Source organism: Marmota marmota, unplaced genomic scaffold (assembly GCF_001458135.2).
Source record: "Marmota marmota marmota unplaced genomic scaffold, marMar, whole genome shotgun sequence".
NCBI lineage: Eukaryota > Metazoa > Chordata > Mammalia > Rodentia > Sciuridae > Marmota > Marmota marmota.
Window position 1 is genome coordinate 3,241,158 of NW_025999842.1, and position 14,211 is coordinate 3,255,368.

Below are 14,211 nucleotides of genomic sequence, written 5' to 3' on the forward strand. Positions count from 1 at the left end.
AATTTAAGCAGGACAAGATGAAGAGAGATAATAAATTTTTAAATTAAAAAGTCACTCAAGGACTGGGATTGTGGTTTAGTGGTACAACGCACGTGCAAGGCACTGAATTCGATCTTCAGTACCACATAAAAATAAATAAATAAAATAAAGGTATTGTGTCCAACCAGAACTAAAAAAATAAAAATAAAAAGTCACTTAAGAGCAAGGTGTGGTGGTGCATGTCTATAATCCCAGCGGCTTGGGAGGCTGAGGCAGGAAGTTTACAAGTTTAAAGCCAACCTCAAGAAACTTAGATCCTGTCTCTACATAAAATATAAAAAAGGATGGGGATGTGGCTCAGTGGTTAGGTGCCTGGGTTCAATCTTCCAAACCAAAAAATAAAAATAAAAATTACTCAAGAAAAAAAAATACTATAACTTTTCTAGTCATACATGAATTTATGTACATTGTGGTATACTAATATCTTTAACCATCCATTTCACAGGTATTTTTAAAGAATGTTTCTCTTAGAGGATAAGTGCTAGATGGAGCCTTTAAGGACTCTATAAAATAGACAAGTAGTAGCCATGGCCAATAAACCTATGAATAGGTAGGTTAGAACCAAGCAGTCTCAATACTACAGCTAGAGGATGAAGTTAATTTTACAATAGAAAATTGCCTAAGATGACTTAGCATTTTACAATGAATAATATTCAAACACAGTTAAGTATTTTATCAGAAGAAACTGTCAAAGTATGTAACTCACCAGCTGCAACATGGTTAGGTATCGTTTCCACCAAAGATACTTCTGAATCCACGGGCCAAAGGCGGTTAACCCATAGTATGAGTACATAATCACATGGATGAAGGAATTCATCTGGGCTCCAAAAAATGCTATAGGAAAATAAAAGGTAATTCCAAGATACAGAAAATGTTACTAGACAATAAACCATTGAGATAAAAAAAATAAATGATTCCACGTTATTTTCTAACATTTAATTTTGGGGGACAGCCAAGGATTAAAAGACAAAGTAATACTAACAAAAAGTCCTTATCTCAAATTAAGGTAGACATTTTTAAAGTTTAGATTTGAGTTTTTATCATATAAAGGAAAATATGTGCTGCTCGCAAAGGACTTTTAAAGAGGTACTCCAGTGAAAACTTACCTCTTTGAAAGTCCTGACATAACACTATTGCCTTTAGTCCTTTTAATTCTAATATTCTCAGGTTAAATAAAAGGTTATGGTACATATAAAAGTTTATGTGGACTTATAACTGTTCCATTTTGTTGTCTTTAGAGGTGCCAATTTACATCTCAACAACAAAATAGTATGTCTTAGGTTTCTATATAATTTTAAACATGACAGCACTACACACATTGAATAAACTGTTTAGTTATATTTAACTCTACAAAGACATTCCAGTTGGTCTAAATCAATGGCATTCTTTCTTTTCAAAATATTAACTAAATCAGTGATTTATGGGCTCAGTGCAGTTACTAATTTTCTTTTTAAATAACAAAGCTGGACTTAAACTATATTATTTATTAAATAATAAAAATAATATCATTTTATTAAATGGTAAATAAATTATAAGTGTGAACGTCTAAGTTGCCAATCTCCATGTGGTCATGGAAAGAAAGCTGCAAGGTGAACTGTACTACAGTGACTTGTGCCATGGTCCTCATCAGAGAAATGCTCTCTTTACAGTTTAAAGATGTGAATTATCCTTACATTCCAGGCATTTTCAAAGACTGGAAACAGATCTCCACCAAACTAAATTCATATCCTCATTAGCATTAAGGAGGCCATATTAAAATTTCACTTAAATAATAACCAACAAGGTCATTTAAGGCCTACATTAGAGCAAGAATGAGTGATGGGCTTGGATTGCAGATGAAATCATCAGACTAAGAATTCTGTTTTCGAGTCTTTAGGATCAGAAGTACTAGAACTGTTCCACATCAAAATATTATTTTCTGAATTCAGGCTTGTTTTAGGCTCATCCCTGGGATAAATCTTTAGGTGTCAAATAGTCACAGATAAGAAACTATAGCTTTACTTTCTTCCATTAAAAAAAAAAAAATGAACACAGAGATGACTTAACCATTCAAGGTAGAGAAATGATATGCCAGATAAAATCACCAGTTCTTGGTACTTTCCACCCAACACATTTATACATCACTTAACACATGCAGATCTATTCCTGAAAATGCTCACCTTGTCCCCCTGCGACCCATTTAATTCCAATCCACCACAAGGTAAACATGGTACAGTGGTGATACACATGAAGGAAAGAAACCTGATTGTTTTTCTTCCTTAGGATAAAAAACACTGTGTCCAAATACTCAACTCCTTTAGATACAAAGTACCACCACAAAGCAGCAGCTATCTGTAAAAAGAAAGGAAAAGCATGTTGTAAATAACAAATGATACTATTGTGTGGGTTTCAATTCAATGCAAATAAACTTCAAATACATTACACCAAATGTACAAGGCATGAAATAATTTATACAACTAGGTATCATCACACAGTGTTAAACTGCTGAATATAGAGCTGTAAACATATTCACACTGCTATGCTTTTCAACTTGGTAGAGAAACTGAGACGTTTACTTTGTAAAGACTTAGGTTTTTTACATAGCCTCTGCTACACTCCCAATAAACCTACAGTAAGTTTATGCACCAACTGGTCTCTGTCAGTGTCTGGCTCTCTCATTTTAATATGTACAACAAAGAAAGTATCCAATCATGGTGGCTTCTTATAAGGTAGTAAAATCTTAAAAATGATAAACTGAAGTGAAAAACCAAAAACAAATATTTCACAGGTTATAAATATAATCCTGCTTACATGAATAAGTCTTGTGTTTTCCTAGGGTCTAATTAAGACACCAGATGGTGTGGAAAGATTACATTATGGGCTGAGATTAAGGATCCAGTAAGAGGTGACCTCTGTATACAAGTTTTAAAACATTTTAGAAAAATTCTATAATGATAACCACAATGACCTTTTTTGTAGAACATAACTAAAATTGATAAACTTTTGTGTTAGAAGCTTGACAGATTGATTCATAAGTAGGCTTAGAAATTTTAGAATTGTATCTAGTGGATGTCATGGTGTTTGTTGTTTGTTTTATTTTTTTGCTTTTGTATGTGTGTATGTGTGGGTTCTGTTTTTGTTTTTTCCTTTTTCTGGTGCTAGGGATCAAACCTAGGGCCTGGCACATACAAGCACGCTGCTTTACCACTGAATTATAACCATGGCCCCAAAATAACAACTTTAAAATGTAGGGAAAGAGAAAAGAGAAAGGTCCATTAAAAATATCTTGTGATTATAGATTGAGAATTTATTGAATTGGCTTGAACATATTGTGGAAAATGATAAAATTGGTTAAAATAGGCTTGACATGCTCTGCTCATAGCAATGCTACATTTACTATTCATGATCATGGTAGTACTTTAACTATAATCATTATGACATAGTGAACTTCAGGAGGAAATAATGTCTTATTTTTCCTCGATATGGGTCTCTAAATTTGCCACAAAATAATAAATAATTATTTTCCTTAGTTTATAAACTGCATTAGGTATCACCATAGATTACACCAAAGTGAAAAGTAATACTTCTTGGCTACATAACAAGGTATATAAAAATGAGTAAAATATTCATTATACTGCACCCAAACACTAGAGGAGAGCCGTAGGGGAAAGATTCACAATGCAATCTGTGCAAATCTCAGGTTCTTTCTCCCATATTACAATTCTCACAATGGCCATTTTTTTTTTTTTTAAGAACTAAAGTTAATGCATGTCAGGAGGGCAGGTTCACAATTAAGAGTGGTAATTTTGAAACTCTATCCTAAAAATATTTATAAGTCGTGACACTTAAAGGGTTTTGCCAAGTGTACTTCCAGGTAAAAGCCAGACATTGCCACCTCAATGGTAGCTGTCTACTGAGGACAGCATCTGGTAATGTGGTTATCAGAAGGAATTTTTTTTCCTGGCCAGCAAATTCTCAGCTACATCACAAGTCTTCTTTTCCTCTTAACCACTTATTTACATGCTGACTGTCAGCTTCCCTACCCTCACTAGACTGCCAGCTCCACTAAGGGAGAGACCTCACCTGTCTCCACATGTGGTCCCAGTGCCCCCCCAGTATCTGCATACAGGGGATGCTTAGCATGTATTTTCTGAATGAGTAAAAACACATGACAATCAAAGGGATGATTTTTTATCAATCCAAAAGCCTTTTACTAAGGAAATGAATATATGGACTAAAATGGTAATATATGAACATAAATTGCACATTAAAGCAATTTGGTCTTGAGTCTTGGTGAATATTAAGGTTTATGTTGTCCAAACTCCCATGTCAGAAAGCTGCTTTTCTTAAAGGAAGCTACTATAGGTTATATACCATTTCTATATATATTACATATAAGGTAAAACAGAAAACAGATTCTGTATACATTTTATGTTATATGTAATTTTTCATATAAGCCACAGTATATAAAATGGTTCATTAAATACTTAATAATTTGTTGTTTCTCCCACTTAAGTTAAATGGTAATTTGATTAATGTAGATGATTGAAAAATAAAATATAACATATTACTAGTGGTTTATTTTTCTACAGATGCAATAAAAACTGAATTCATATCTGTATAAATTGTGTTGTACTTGTTTTCCTAAATATTATATAGTTCATAAAACATTTTCTTTTCCTCAGACTTTTTAACAAATGAATCAGACTCTCTTTATGAGTTTCTATTCTTGATCAAAAATAACTAAAATCTAAAATAATATCTTTACATAAAATGGTAACTTTTTTCTTTTTTTTAATACTACAGTCTAGGAATCCAATTCTTATTCACTCTCACACAACCAAATTAAAAAAAAAACATACTAGAAGTATGAAAACCAATTTTCAATTATGTGCTTGTAAGTAAAAGCATAGCATTATTGACTTAGCACCCAGTCTAATTTCACTACCAAGCCATAGTACATTTCTCACTGATGGGGGCCTATGAAACTAAGCCACTTATATTAATTTTAAGTATTTTAATGTACTTACCCTGACTTCATTAACGTTATTAGAATAATCCACAGTCTGGCAAATATAGCTATATCCTGCATTATATGATCCCATGAATAACTGGAAAAAATGAAATAATATTTGAAGGAAATTTTTAGTAGATTCAGCAACAAAAATAAAAAAAATTGAGGAATAGACGAACTCTAGGTAGGGCAAAATGGTTGGAGGGGAAGGGAGAGGGCATGGGGTTATTAATGATGGTGGAATGTGATGATCATTATAGTACAGGTATGAAGTACATTATAGTACAGGTATGAAGACACGAATTGGTGTGAATATACTGTGTATATAACCAGAGATATGAACAAGTGTGCTCTATATGTGTAATAATAAGAATTGTAATACATTCTGCTGTCATATATAAATAAAAAATAAATTTAAAAAAATACTAAAAAATGTAACTACAAATAAAAAAATTAAAAATCTGATATGTAACATATCAAATTAATTTAAAATCAACATTTTCTTTAAAAATTTAAATTATTTTAAATACTGCAGTCTAAATTAAAAAAACAAATGTAACCTCTGGACTGAAACATCAACTCTATTTACTTTGTAATATTAAGAAGTTTTAAAACCAACACTTGGATACAAGAGTGGTCCTGTCTTAATGGGTTTCTATCATGGATCTGTTTGTTTGCAACTAACAAATTAGGTAAAAGTATCCAAGTAAAGCAAATGAAAGTGTTTATAAAGCTGAGACTCTGTAGGCTAAACTGACAATGAAGAAAGATTCTTTTTTGTAGAAGAATTACTGTTTGTTGTTGTAGCATTACTAGTCAGTTCTCTGGGATAACAGAGTTTCATGAGTCTCTTAGGAAACAAATTCCTTACACTCTTGCAACTTAAAAAAAAAATAGATGTGGCAATCAGCTTTCAGGATTTCCTTTCAAAAGTTCATGGAGAATTTGCTGATGCCCAGAAATGTACAAAATGATTAGTAGGAACAGTTGTATTCCAGGTAACTCATTTCAGTTCTAGCCCAAAATACATTATATGATAGGACTGAACTTCAAGTTGGTACTTATATCTATTTTGATCAGTTAAAAAACCTGAAACTAATGAATAATAATTTAATCAAATATTTACTGAGTACCTAACATGTATCAAACACTATGAAAAGGTTATCTCACTTAACTCTGATACTAACCCCAAAAGGGAGGTATTTCGTTCATGTTAGAAATAGAGGAGCCAAAAGAAGGGGGTTAAACAACTTCCAGTTTCAGAACTGTTAATAACAAACAGAAAGCTTAGAATTAACTCTCTGGTTCAAAGTTCCATTTTAAACCACTGTCCTGTACTTCATGTTTAATATTTTATTGTCCAACATTTTTCTAAGTGTAAAAAAATTTACTTGTAGAGTAGCGACCTTGAAGTACAATTGCAATATGGCTTTATGCAGTCTCATTTCTTAATTCTCTGTAATTCTGAAGAATTATTATAGAATGATCTTAATAAACCTACCTCTCTGAAGATGAAAAGGTTAAGCAAAACCATCCCAAAATTATAGAGAATGAGCACTAAGCGCATCTGAAATGGCTCCCGGTCCTTCATCCACTTTGGACCCAACCACACGAACAGGAGATAAAGAGTGCTTATGCTTAGTGTAGGCCATGGGGACTGCATCAGAGGCCAGTCTTCCACGCGTTTATCTAGAGAGAACACATAACAAAATCCACTAAACCATGCGTGCTTTACAAAATAAAACTTTTAGGAATTAAAATGTTTCACCTTAATTTCCTAGTTGGACCAAAAAACATGTCCCTGTCTTTTGAGTCCCAGTGAAAATACATGGTATAAAAACCCAAGAAACAAGACTGATTTCTGCAGTAGCTTTTGAAAATCATTGATTGCTTTATGTTATACATTAAGTTTTATAGAGAACTTGAATAACAAAGTTCATTAAAATACAGGAGAAGAGCCTGAGCTGAAAAGATGATGAAAGACAAAGTTCACGAGGGAGTCTACTACCCAGGGAGTCTTGGCTGTATCACTCACATCAAACCCACTCCAGAGTTCAAAATGAACTGAAGTCTCTGAAAGACAGGAGAGAGAACACACCTCACAAGGAGGAAATGACTTAAAAGGTGGCGTGGCTGGCTTCTGTCAAAAGGCCACTATGACCTTTCAGTGATTATTCACTTTTAAAATACTATTTTATCCTTCTATGGCCATATGTTCCCATGCCTAAGGTCCCCCATAAAACACAGACTGTCTATCTGCATAGGTCTCTGTTGAATTAGACAAACTCATAATGTCTAAATGCCCTGGTTTTGGTCCCTGGAGCAGGAACAGCTGTAGTGTCCTTTCCACAAACACTAAGGCAAATACTGCTTTCAAACAGACTGATGCGAACAGCAAAAGTACTACTAATGGTATAACGTGTGTAACAAAGGAAGGGAGATAAATTAATCTGTAAGGAGATATTAATTTCTAACATCATGGATTATTTCTCATCTTTACTAATCAGAGGAGTCCTATTATCAAAGAAAGTTCTGAGCAGCAAGTAGGAAAAAATTTAGAGAAACAGGTTTAAAATTTTTCCAGAAATTAAGGGTAGATAAAAATATTCTACCTTTTTGATATTGGTGCCACACACTGTATCATCCTCTCATTCATCAGAGAAATGGAGAGAGAATTTCCAAAGAGAAGGATAGAACATGAGTGAGAAGCTGAAGATCTTACAATAAGAAATGCTAAGGGAGGCCAACAGAAAAGTAGAAAGGTGGGACAGGGCAGGCGGGAATAGACAGGAAAAGGCACTACCAGTGGGCAGACTGGCTGGGTTCTAACGCTGGCCCTGCTACTGAGTGTAGGACCTTAGAGATGCAATCGCTCTTCCTCTCCTTCATCTACAAACACTGAAGGGGAGCAAGGGGTTAGACTGGTGCTTCTCTAGCTTAAATGAGACAAAGAATCATCTACAAAGAATAACTGAAATGCAGGTTCTGATACAGTAGGTCTGGGAGGCAGCACATTTGTAGCAGAGTATACTTGCTGGGAAGCTCCAACTGAGGCTATGCCACTATCCATGGACCACAAGTTAAGCAGTAACAAACTAGGTGTTCCCTTCAGTTCCAGTTAACTTTTAAAAACAGTAAGTAGGAGGAAGAATGACTTTAAGGTGAGGAAAATTATAGAAAGGAAATTTTCGTTAGTCAGGGACTAACACAGTTTCTACACTGAAAGAGAACCCACACGTGCTTCTGTTCCATTATGGCACTCATCACTCACCACTCACCCTCCTTCAAGCTGTAACCTCTCTGAAGGCAGGGGCTGGGGCCTTTATTCTTTATTGCAAGGCCTATCAAGTAGCCTAAACATTTACTGGATTTAAAAAAATAAAGAATGGATAATTTTTTCACAGTAGTCCTTTAGGTTCCATCCCTCCTGTCAAATCCAGCAGTATACACTGAATTCTTACAGTTTCTTCAGTGTCCAGCAACCCTTTCCTGCAACTCCTCTCTGATCCTCTTCTGTGGCAGCACAACTTGAACCTCAAACACTGCATTCCAGTATTTGGTGAGTATGTCACGCTATACGGCTCAGTGCCCTTTACACCATTGCTCACTCCAGAGAGGAAAAGCAATGCCTTGACTGCTTTCCTCATCAATGCAAGCCATTTATTCATTTAGCAACTGCTTAACAAATCCGTTTTCAGCCTATAAAATGCTACATATAACACCATATCCTTCTCCAAGTAGCCCTTCCAGTTCACAAGGGTCAGAGCACTCTCAAAAATTCCACCTCCAATTACTATGGACGTGGGAGTAATTCTCAGCACCAAATCACAGATGTAATAATGCCCATCCAAATATTTGCATGAATTTTCCTCAAGTCTTTACATATTATTATACAAGTCATACGTGTTTTTCTGTACTTACTTGAATATTTCCTTTAGAGTTTCTGATGAGATTCACATGTCCTACATGACTGCTATGTTTTTTTCTATTAAAAAGGCAATGCCTGGGCTGGGGTTGTGGCTCAATGGTAGAGTGCATGCCTAGAATGTGTGGGACATCAGGTTTGATTCCCAGCACCACATGTAAATAAATAAATAAGTATATAAATAAAATAAAGATCCATCAATAATAAAAATATTTTTTTAAAAAGCAAAAAAACAAAACAACAGTGACAGGTCCCCCAAGCCTTGAAACAAACAAAAATTATAATCTACTTTCAGAGGACAGAACTGGTACCAGTGAGAATCATACAGTAATAAATTTCACCTAAATTTCTAATCACTGGATCTTTCCTTTCACATGTAGAAGGAATTGTCTCCTTTGGTAATAGGTTCCCCCCCCAATTGTAAATTAAATTTAAGTAAACAAAAGCCAAATATTACAACCTGTCAATTTCCATAATAAAAGACTTTATTATAATAATGAGAATTACTAAGAAATATTGTCTTTTACTCTTCCAGATCCTTAAGGGTTAACTCTCTCTCAGGAAATAGTTTCCACTGAGAATAATTTGACTGTTTCATAAAGCTTATGACAAGTTAAACTGATCTGTTTACAAACATTCATTTGGTCAGCAATCATAATTTTATCTCTATTAAAGGTCACATAATAGTTACACAACTGTATTTGTCAGAACTGGCAAAGTGTCTCCTAAAAGGAGTTAATTTACTCTATGAATATTATAATTTTTATAAAAGATGTGGACAAAATGGTCCATCTGAAATGGGACTTTCCTTCAATACCCTCCACCAACACATTTCTATTTCTAATCTGATTTGTATCTTAAGATCACACAGCAGTGAAGTCAGACAGCTCTATTCCTTCAGAGCTAAGTGGTTTGGGGCAAGTTATTTTGTTCTTGGCCTTTCAAAGTTCATTATCCATGATAGGAAGAGACAGATGTGATAACTCAAACAGCGATGCAACAGAATGAGTATCTGAGGAATGTTTTAAGTACATGGTAGCGCAGGAAAGAAGACAAGACAGGCTTCAAGAGCAGACATTTGAACTTTTTCTCAAGAGACATTTGCCACCAGATAGGAAGAAAAGTCTTTTTTTCAGTGGGCAAAATTAGAAAAAAATTATACAAGGTTCCATCAGTAGAATGACAAGGGATACTCAAATGAGAATATCTGAATACCACAGAGAACAGAATGTATAAAAGCAGCCCAGAAACAAAAAATAAAACATTTATTTTGGAACAGAAGGTATCCACAGGGAAGTAGCATAAGGGATCCTTTTGAAGGTCTCACAACCTACAGGTTGTAAGAATTCCAGGAGGCTGGATTTCATCACATGGATCATGGAGAGATATGTGCTTTGTTCTGGCTTTTAAAAGATCATGTAGAGGCAGTGAGAGACTGGAGGGGAAGGGGATGTGTCAAGAGGCAGGGAGACCAATCAGATGTATGGTTCCCAAATGCTTGTCTTTGCTAGACTACACACATAAAATGTGCATGCTTGTTAAAATATAGGTTCCCAGGCCCCACCCCAGATTAAATGAATCAATATCTCTGCAGGCGGGGCCCAACACCATGATCTACTATGGTGATTGCAATAGGCAGGGAAGATACAGAGACCACTATTATGTAGGAGATGACACAGGGACTGCAGTGGTGATGGATAGGGCAGGCAGGTATGGATATTACAAGGGTCAAATCTAGAGACTCGCTATTACAGGTGTGACAGGTGAAAGTAAAAGTTTAGGATTACTCTCAGATTTCCGACCTAGAACAGATGGGGAAGTCATGATCCAGGACAAGACTACAACAGAAGAGAAGCAGATCTTGGAGGAAATGACCAGGTGAATGTTACACACGTCTTGTTTAAGGCACTCCTGGGACACCTAGGTGGAGGTGGTATCATCAGGCTCTGTTGCTGCAAAGGAACTGCCAGGGCAGCAGACCCACAAAGGAGTTATTGGCCACAAAACTGTACCAGAGTTTGAGGTCACAGGTAAAGAGCACACAGAGGGAAAGAATAAAAATGGAAAGGATTAAACCTGGGGACCCTTGATGGGGAGAGTGGGTGAAAACGGCCGCAAATCAGCCAGAGAGGCAGGAAGAGGGGAAAGGATGTTTCAGAGACCAGGACAGCAAGAAGCTTCCAAAAGGACAAGGCAGGCAATGGGATCTACAGGGAGGGAATCAACTGTTCTCCACTTTTTCCATTTTAACGAGGGTTGATATGTGAAGATTAAATGAACTAAAGTATGTAGAGTTCCCAGCCCATCATGGACACCACTCACTCCCCCTCCCTCCTCCTGCACCTTACCTTTTCCCTCCCTCACACTGGGTGCTCAAGTCAGGAATAATGTGAACCCCGCCCCTTCAAGGGCACACCCCCTGTATCTCCTCATCACTTCTTCCTGATCTATAGACTTCTCTAGGTCTTTGAACTTGAACTCTCAAATTGGACTACCAGCATTAGAATCTTTACCTATCAGCTGAATAAACCCCAGGAGCGAGTCAATGTGAAGAGCTAAACCAAATTAAACAACTAAATCAGTATTTGAACTTTGAAGAGTTTACACTTAGAAGACAGAACACTTCATAATTTATACACTAAAATGACAAAAATTTTATGACTTGGTCTTTATTTGGGAAATCAAACACAAAAATTCCCACAAATTGAATTTTTAATTATGTACAATGGCTGTTTTTGATACTTCTCTTTAAAAGATAATATAAAATGTTATATTTTAATAAAGAATCAAATACTTGTAATCAAATGGTTTTTAAGTAGTCCTAGTAACTTCTACTTATATACAAGCAACTGTAATTCATACAATAAATTACCTTTGTATATTAAAGCAACTTCCTTAAAAGTGACAAATAGGCCTACTTTTTGGGGAAAAACGGGCATCTTTTCAAGCTTTTGGTAATCTAGGATTTTCACTGTCAAAATGCGCTTTCCTCTCAAAGTAGTCTAATCTAGTAAAATTGACTATCATGGCCCAAAAGAAAAATTCACTAATTTAATTTTAATAAATTTTTAAAAATTAGAATATACAAGAAGAGTTATAATATAGAATTAAAATACTAGAAAAATTAAAAAGAAGGAACACATGTTGCAGTAGGAAATAATCTTACATGATAGCTCAGGAAGTCACTAGGAGCAAAAGCAGGTTGGTACAAGGGCAAGGGACAAGAATTGAATTAAGAACTAGATTCCAGCTCTGCCGTCTAGTCCTATGGCTATGAACCTGAACTCTCTGGGCCACCATTTTGTCTTATGTAAATGGGGGTGACCACAGGTTTATCCAAATCACTGCCCTTCTGATTCAGGTAAAATGATCCACAGTTACTGATCAATATAACATGGTTCTAGCCATTATACAAAGTCCCTGCTATGTACAATTAAATATTCAATAAAAATACATCACATCATTTGTTTTTTAAATTAACAACTTCAGCACATTTATTCTTTTTTCCTAATAGCACATAAAACTAGATGGCAAAAGAAACTAAGAACACTCCATTCTCTTGCTATTGAAAGTGTAGTTCTTGTACCAGTAGTTAATTTATCACTTGGAAGCTTCAAAGAAATACAGAATTCCAGGCCTCATCCCAGAACTACTCAGCCAGAATCCTTATTTTAATCAGACTGCAAGATAATTTACATATCAAAATCTAAGAAGAACTGCTCTAGCCGATTCAAGAATATGAGCCTACATTATATATCATGTAATCATATTCTACCTGAATAAATCAGCCACCTTTTTTTCCTAACAGCATTTATATCTGTTTAATCTACCAGTAACAAAAGAAAAAAACAAGTCTAATACTCACTAGGTACTAAACAGCTTCAGAAGTATATTCGGGCATCAAGAAGTATGTACAATATAGTACTCTCCAAAACTCTCCATTCTTCTTTAATAAGTTAAAGCCAATAGTTATGAATCAACTCCTTTTTTAAAAAAATTATTTTTTATTCTAATTTGTTATATATGACAGCAGAATGCATTATAATTCATATTACACATATAGAACACAACTTTTCATATCTCTGGTTGTATACAAAGTAGAGTCACACCATTCGTGTCTTCATACATATACTTAGGGTAATGATGTCAACTTCATTCCACCATATCTTTTACCCCCATACCCCCTCCCTTTCTCTCTAAATCAACTCCTTTTAAAGGGGTATTATTAAAAGTTCATTTGATTTTACTGATTACACAAAAATAAAGTTTACCCATTAGTAGTAAAATGTCACATTGTGTATCAAAGGTACCTCATAGGAAAGCTGTCTATTTCTTAAGGAACCAGTCAATCCCTTCCTCTATACATTACAAATGTTATGATGGTCAAGGCCACAGCCTTGTTGTATCTTTATAACAATGCCTGGTATATAAAAGTACTCCTCCTTTTTGTCAAAAAATAAATAAATAAATAATAAGAAGAATTTAATGAAAAATACAGACAACTGTTGTAAACAAGAGTCTGAGAAAGATCTTATTTCTATGACAGGGAGTAAACTATACACCACCTAAGACTTCTTCTGGGTTTTAATCTAAAATGTGATGCTAGACATATTCCTCAAGCCAAGGAAGAACATGTATACCAGTGAGTTGAAAAAGACAGAACTAATGAAGAAGCATTTTCAAATACTGGACAAAATAGGACCAGTAACAAGCTGAGATATACTTTAGAAATAAAGCACTGATTCTGAGTATGGTAGGTCAAGGACAGTCTGACAGCCTTTCTACTTAGTAGGGGAAATTTCTGTTTTAACCTCTACATCTCTGGAAAGAGGATGGAAAAGCACGTGGGTGGATTAGTTAAGGAAAGAGTAGCTTTTGTGGAATGCAGAAGTGGATGAGGCAGAAGGTAGGCTAAAAACTGACAAGAGGTCAGAGTGGGATGGTCAGAAGGGAGGGAGGGAAACTTTGATAAGCAAGGGAGAGTAGATGCCTGAGGTAGGAGGGAACTCACAGCCTGAGAAGAGTTCAATGTTACAATTCGCTCAACAGAACAAGACTGCAAAGATGTTAGCTGTGTAATAGTCACCCAAGAATAAAAGAATGGAGAAAAGGGTTAAAAGCAGAGGAAATAAGAATTCTGGTTGCAGGAAGGACTGGGGATATAGCTCAGTTGGAAGAGTGCTTGCCTCACATGCACAACGCCCTGCACTCAATCCCCAGCACCACAAAAAAAAAAAAAAAAAAAAAAAAAAAA

The 14,211-nt window shown here is 35.3% G+C and overlaps 1 protein-coding gene across 1 annotated transcript in view; it reads right to left on the reverse strand.

Moving 5' to 3' along the window:
• The window catches only part of Elovl4 (ELOVL fatty acid elongase 4), a 29,182-nt gene that overhangs the window by 3,997 nt on the left and 10,974 nt on the right, over positions 1–14,211 (reverse strand). Inside the window, exons 2-5 of the mRNA XM_015498930.2 lie at positions 6,534–6,721; positions 5,049–5,129; positions 2,199–2,370; positions 746–873 (exon numbers count right to left, since the gene is read on the reverse strand). Of these exons, the coding sequence (XP_015354416.1) occupies positions 746–873; positions 2,199–2,370; positions 5,049–5,129; positions 6,534–6,721 (569 nt within the window). The remainder of the gene's footprint in view (positions 1–745; positions 874–2,198; positions 2,371–5,048; positions 5,130–6,533; positions 6,722–14,211) is intronic.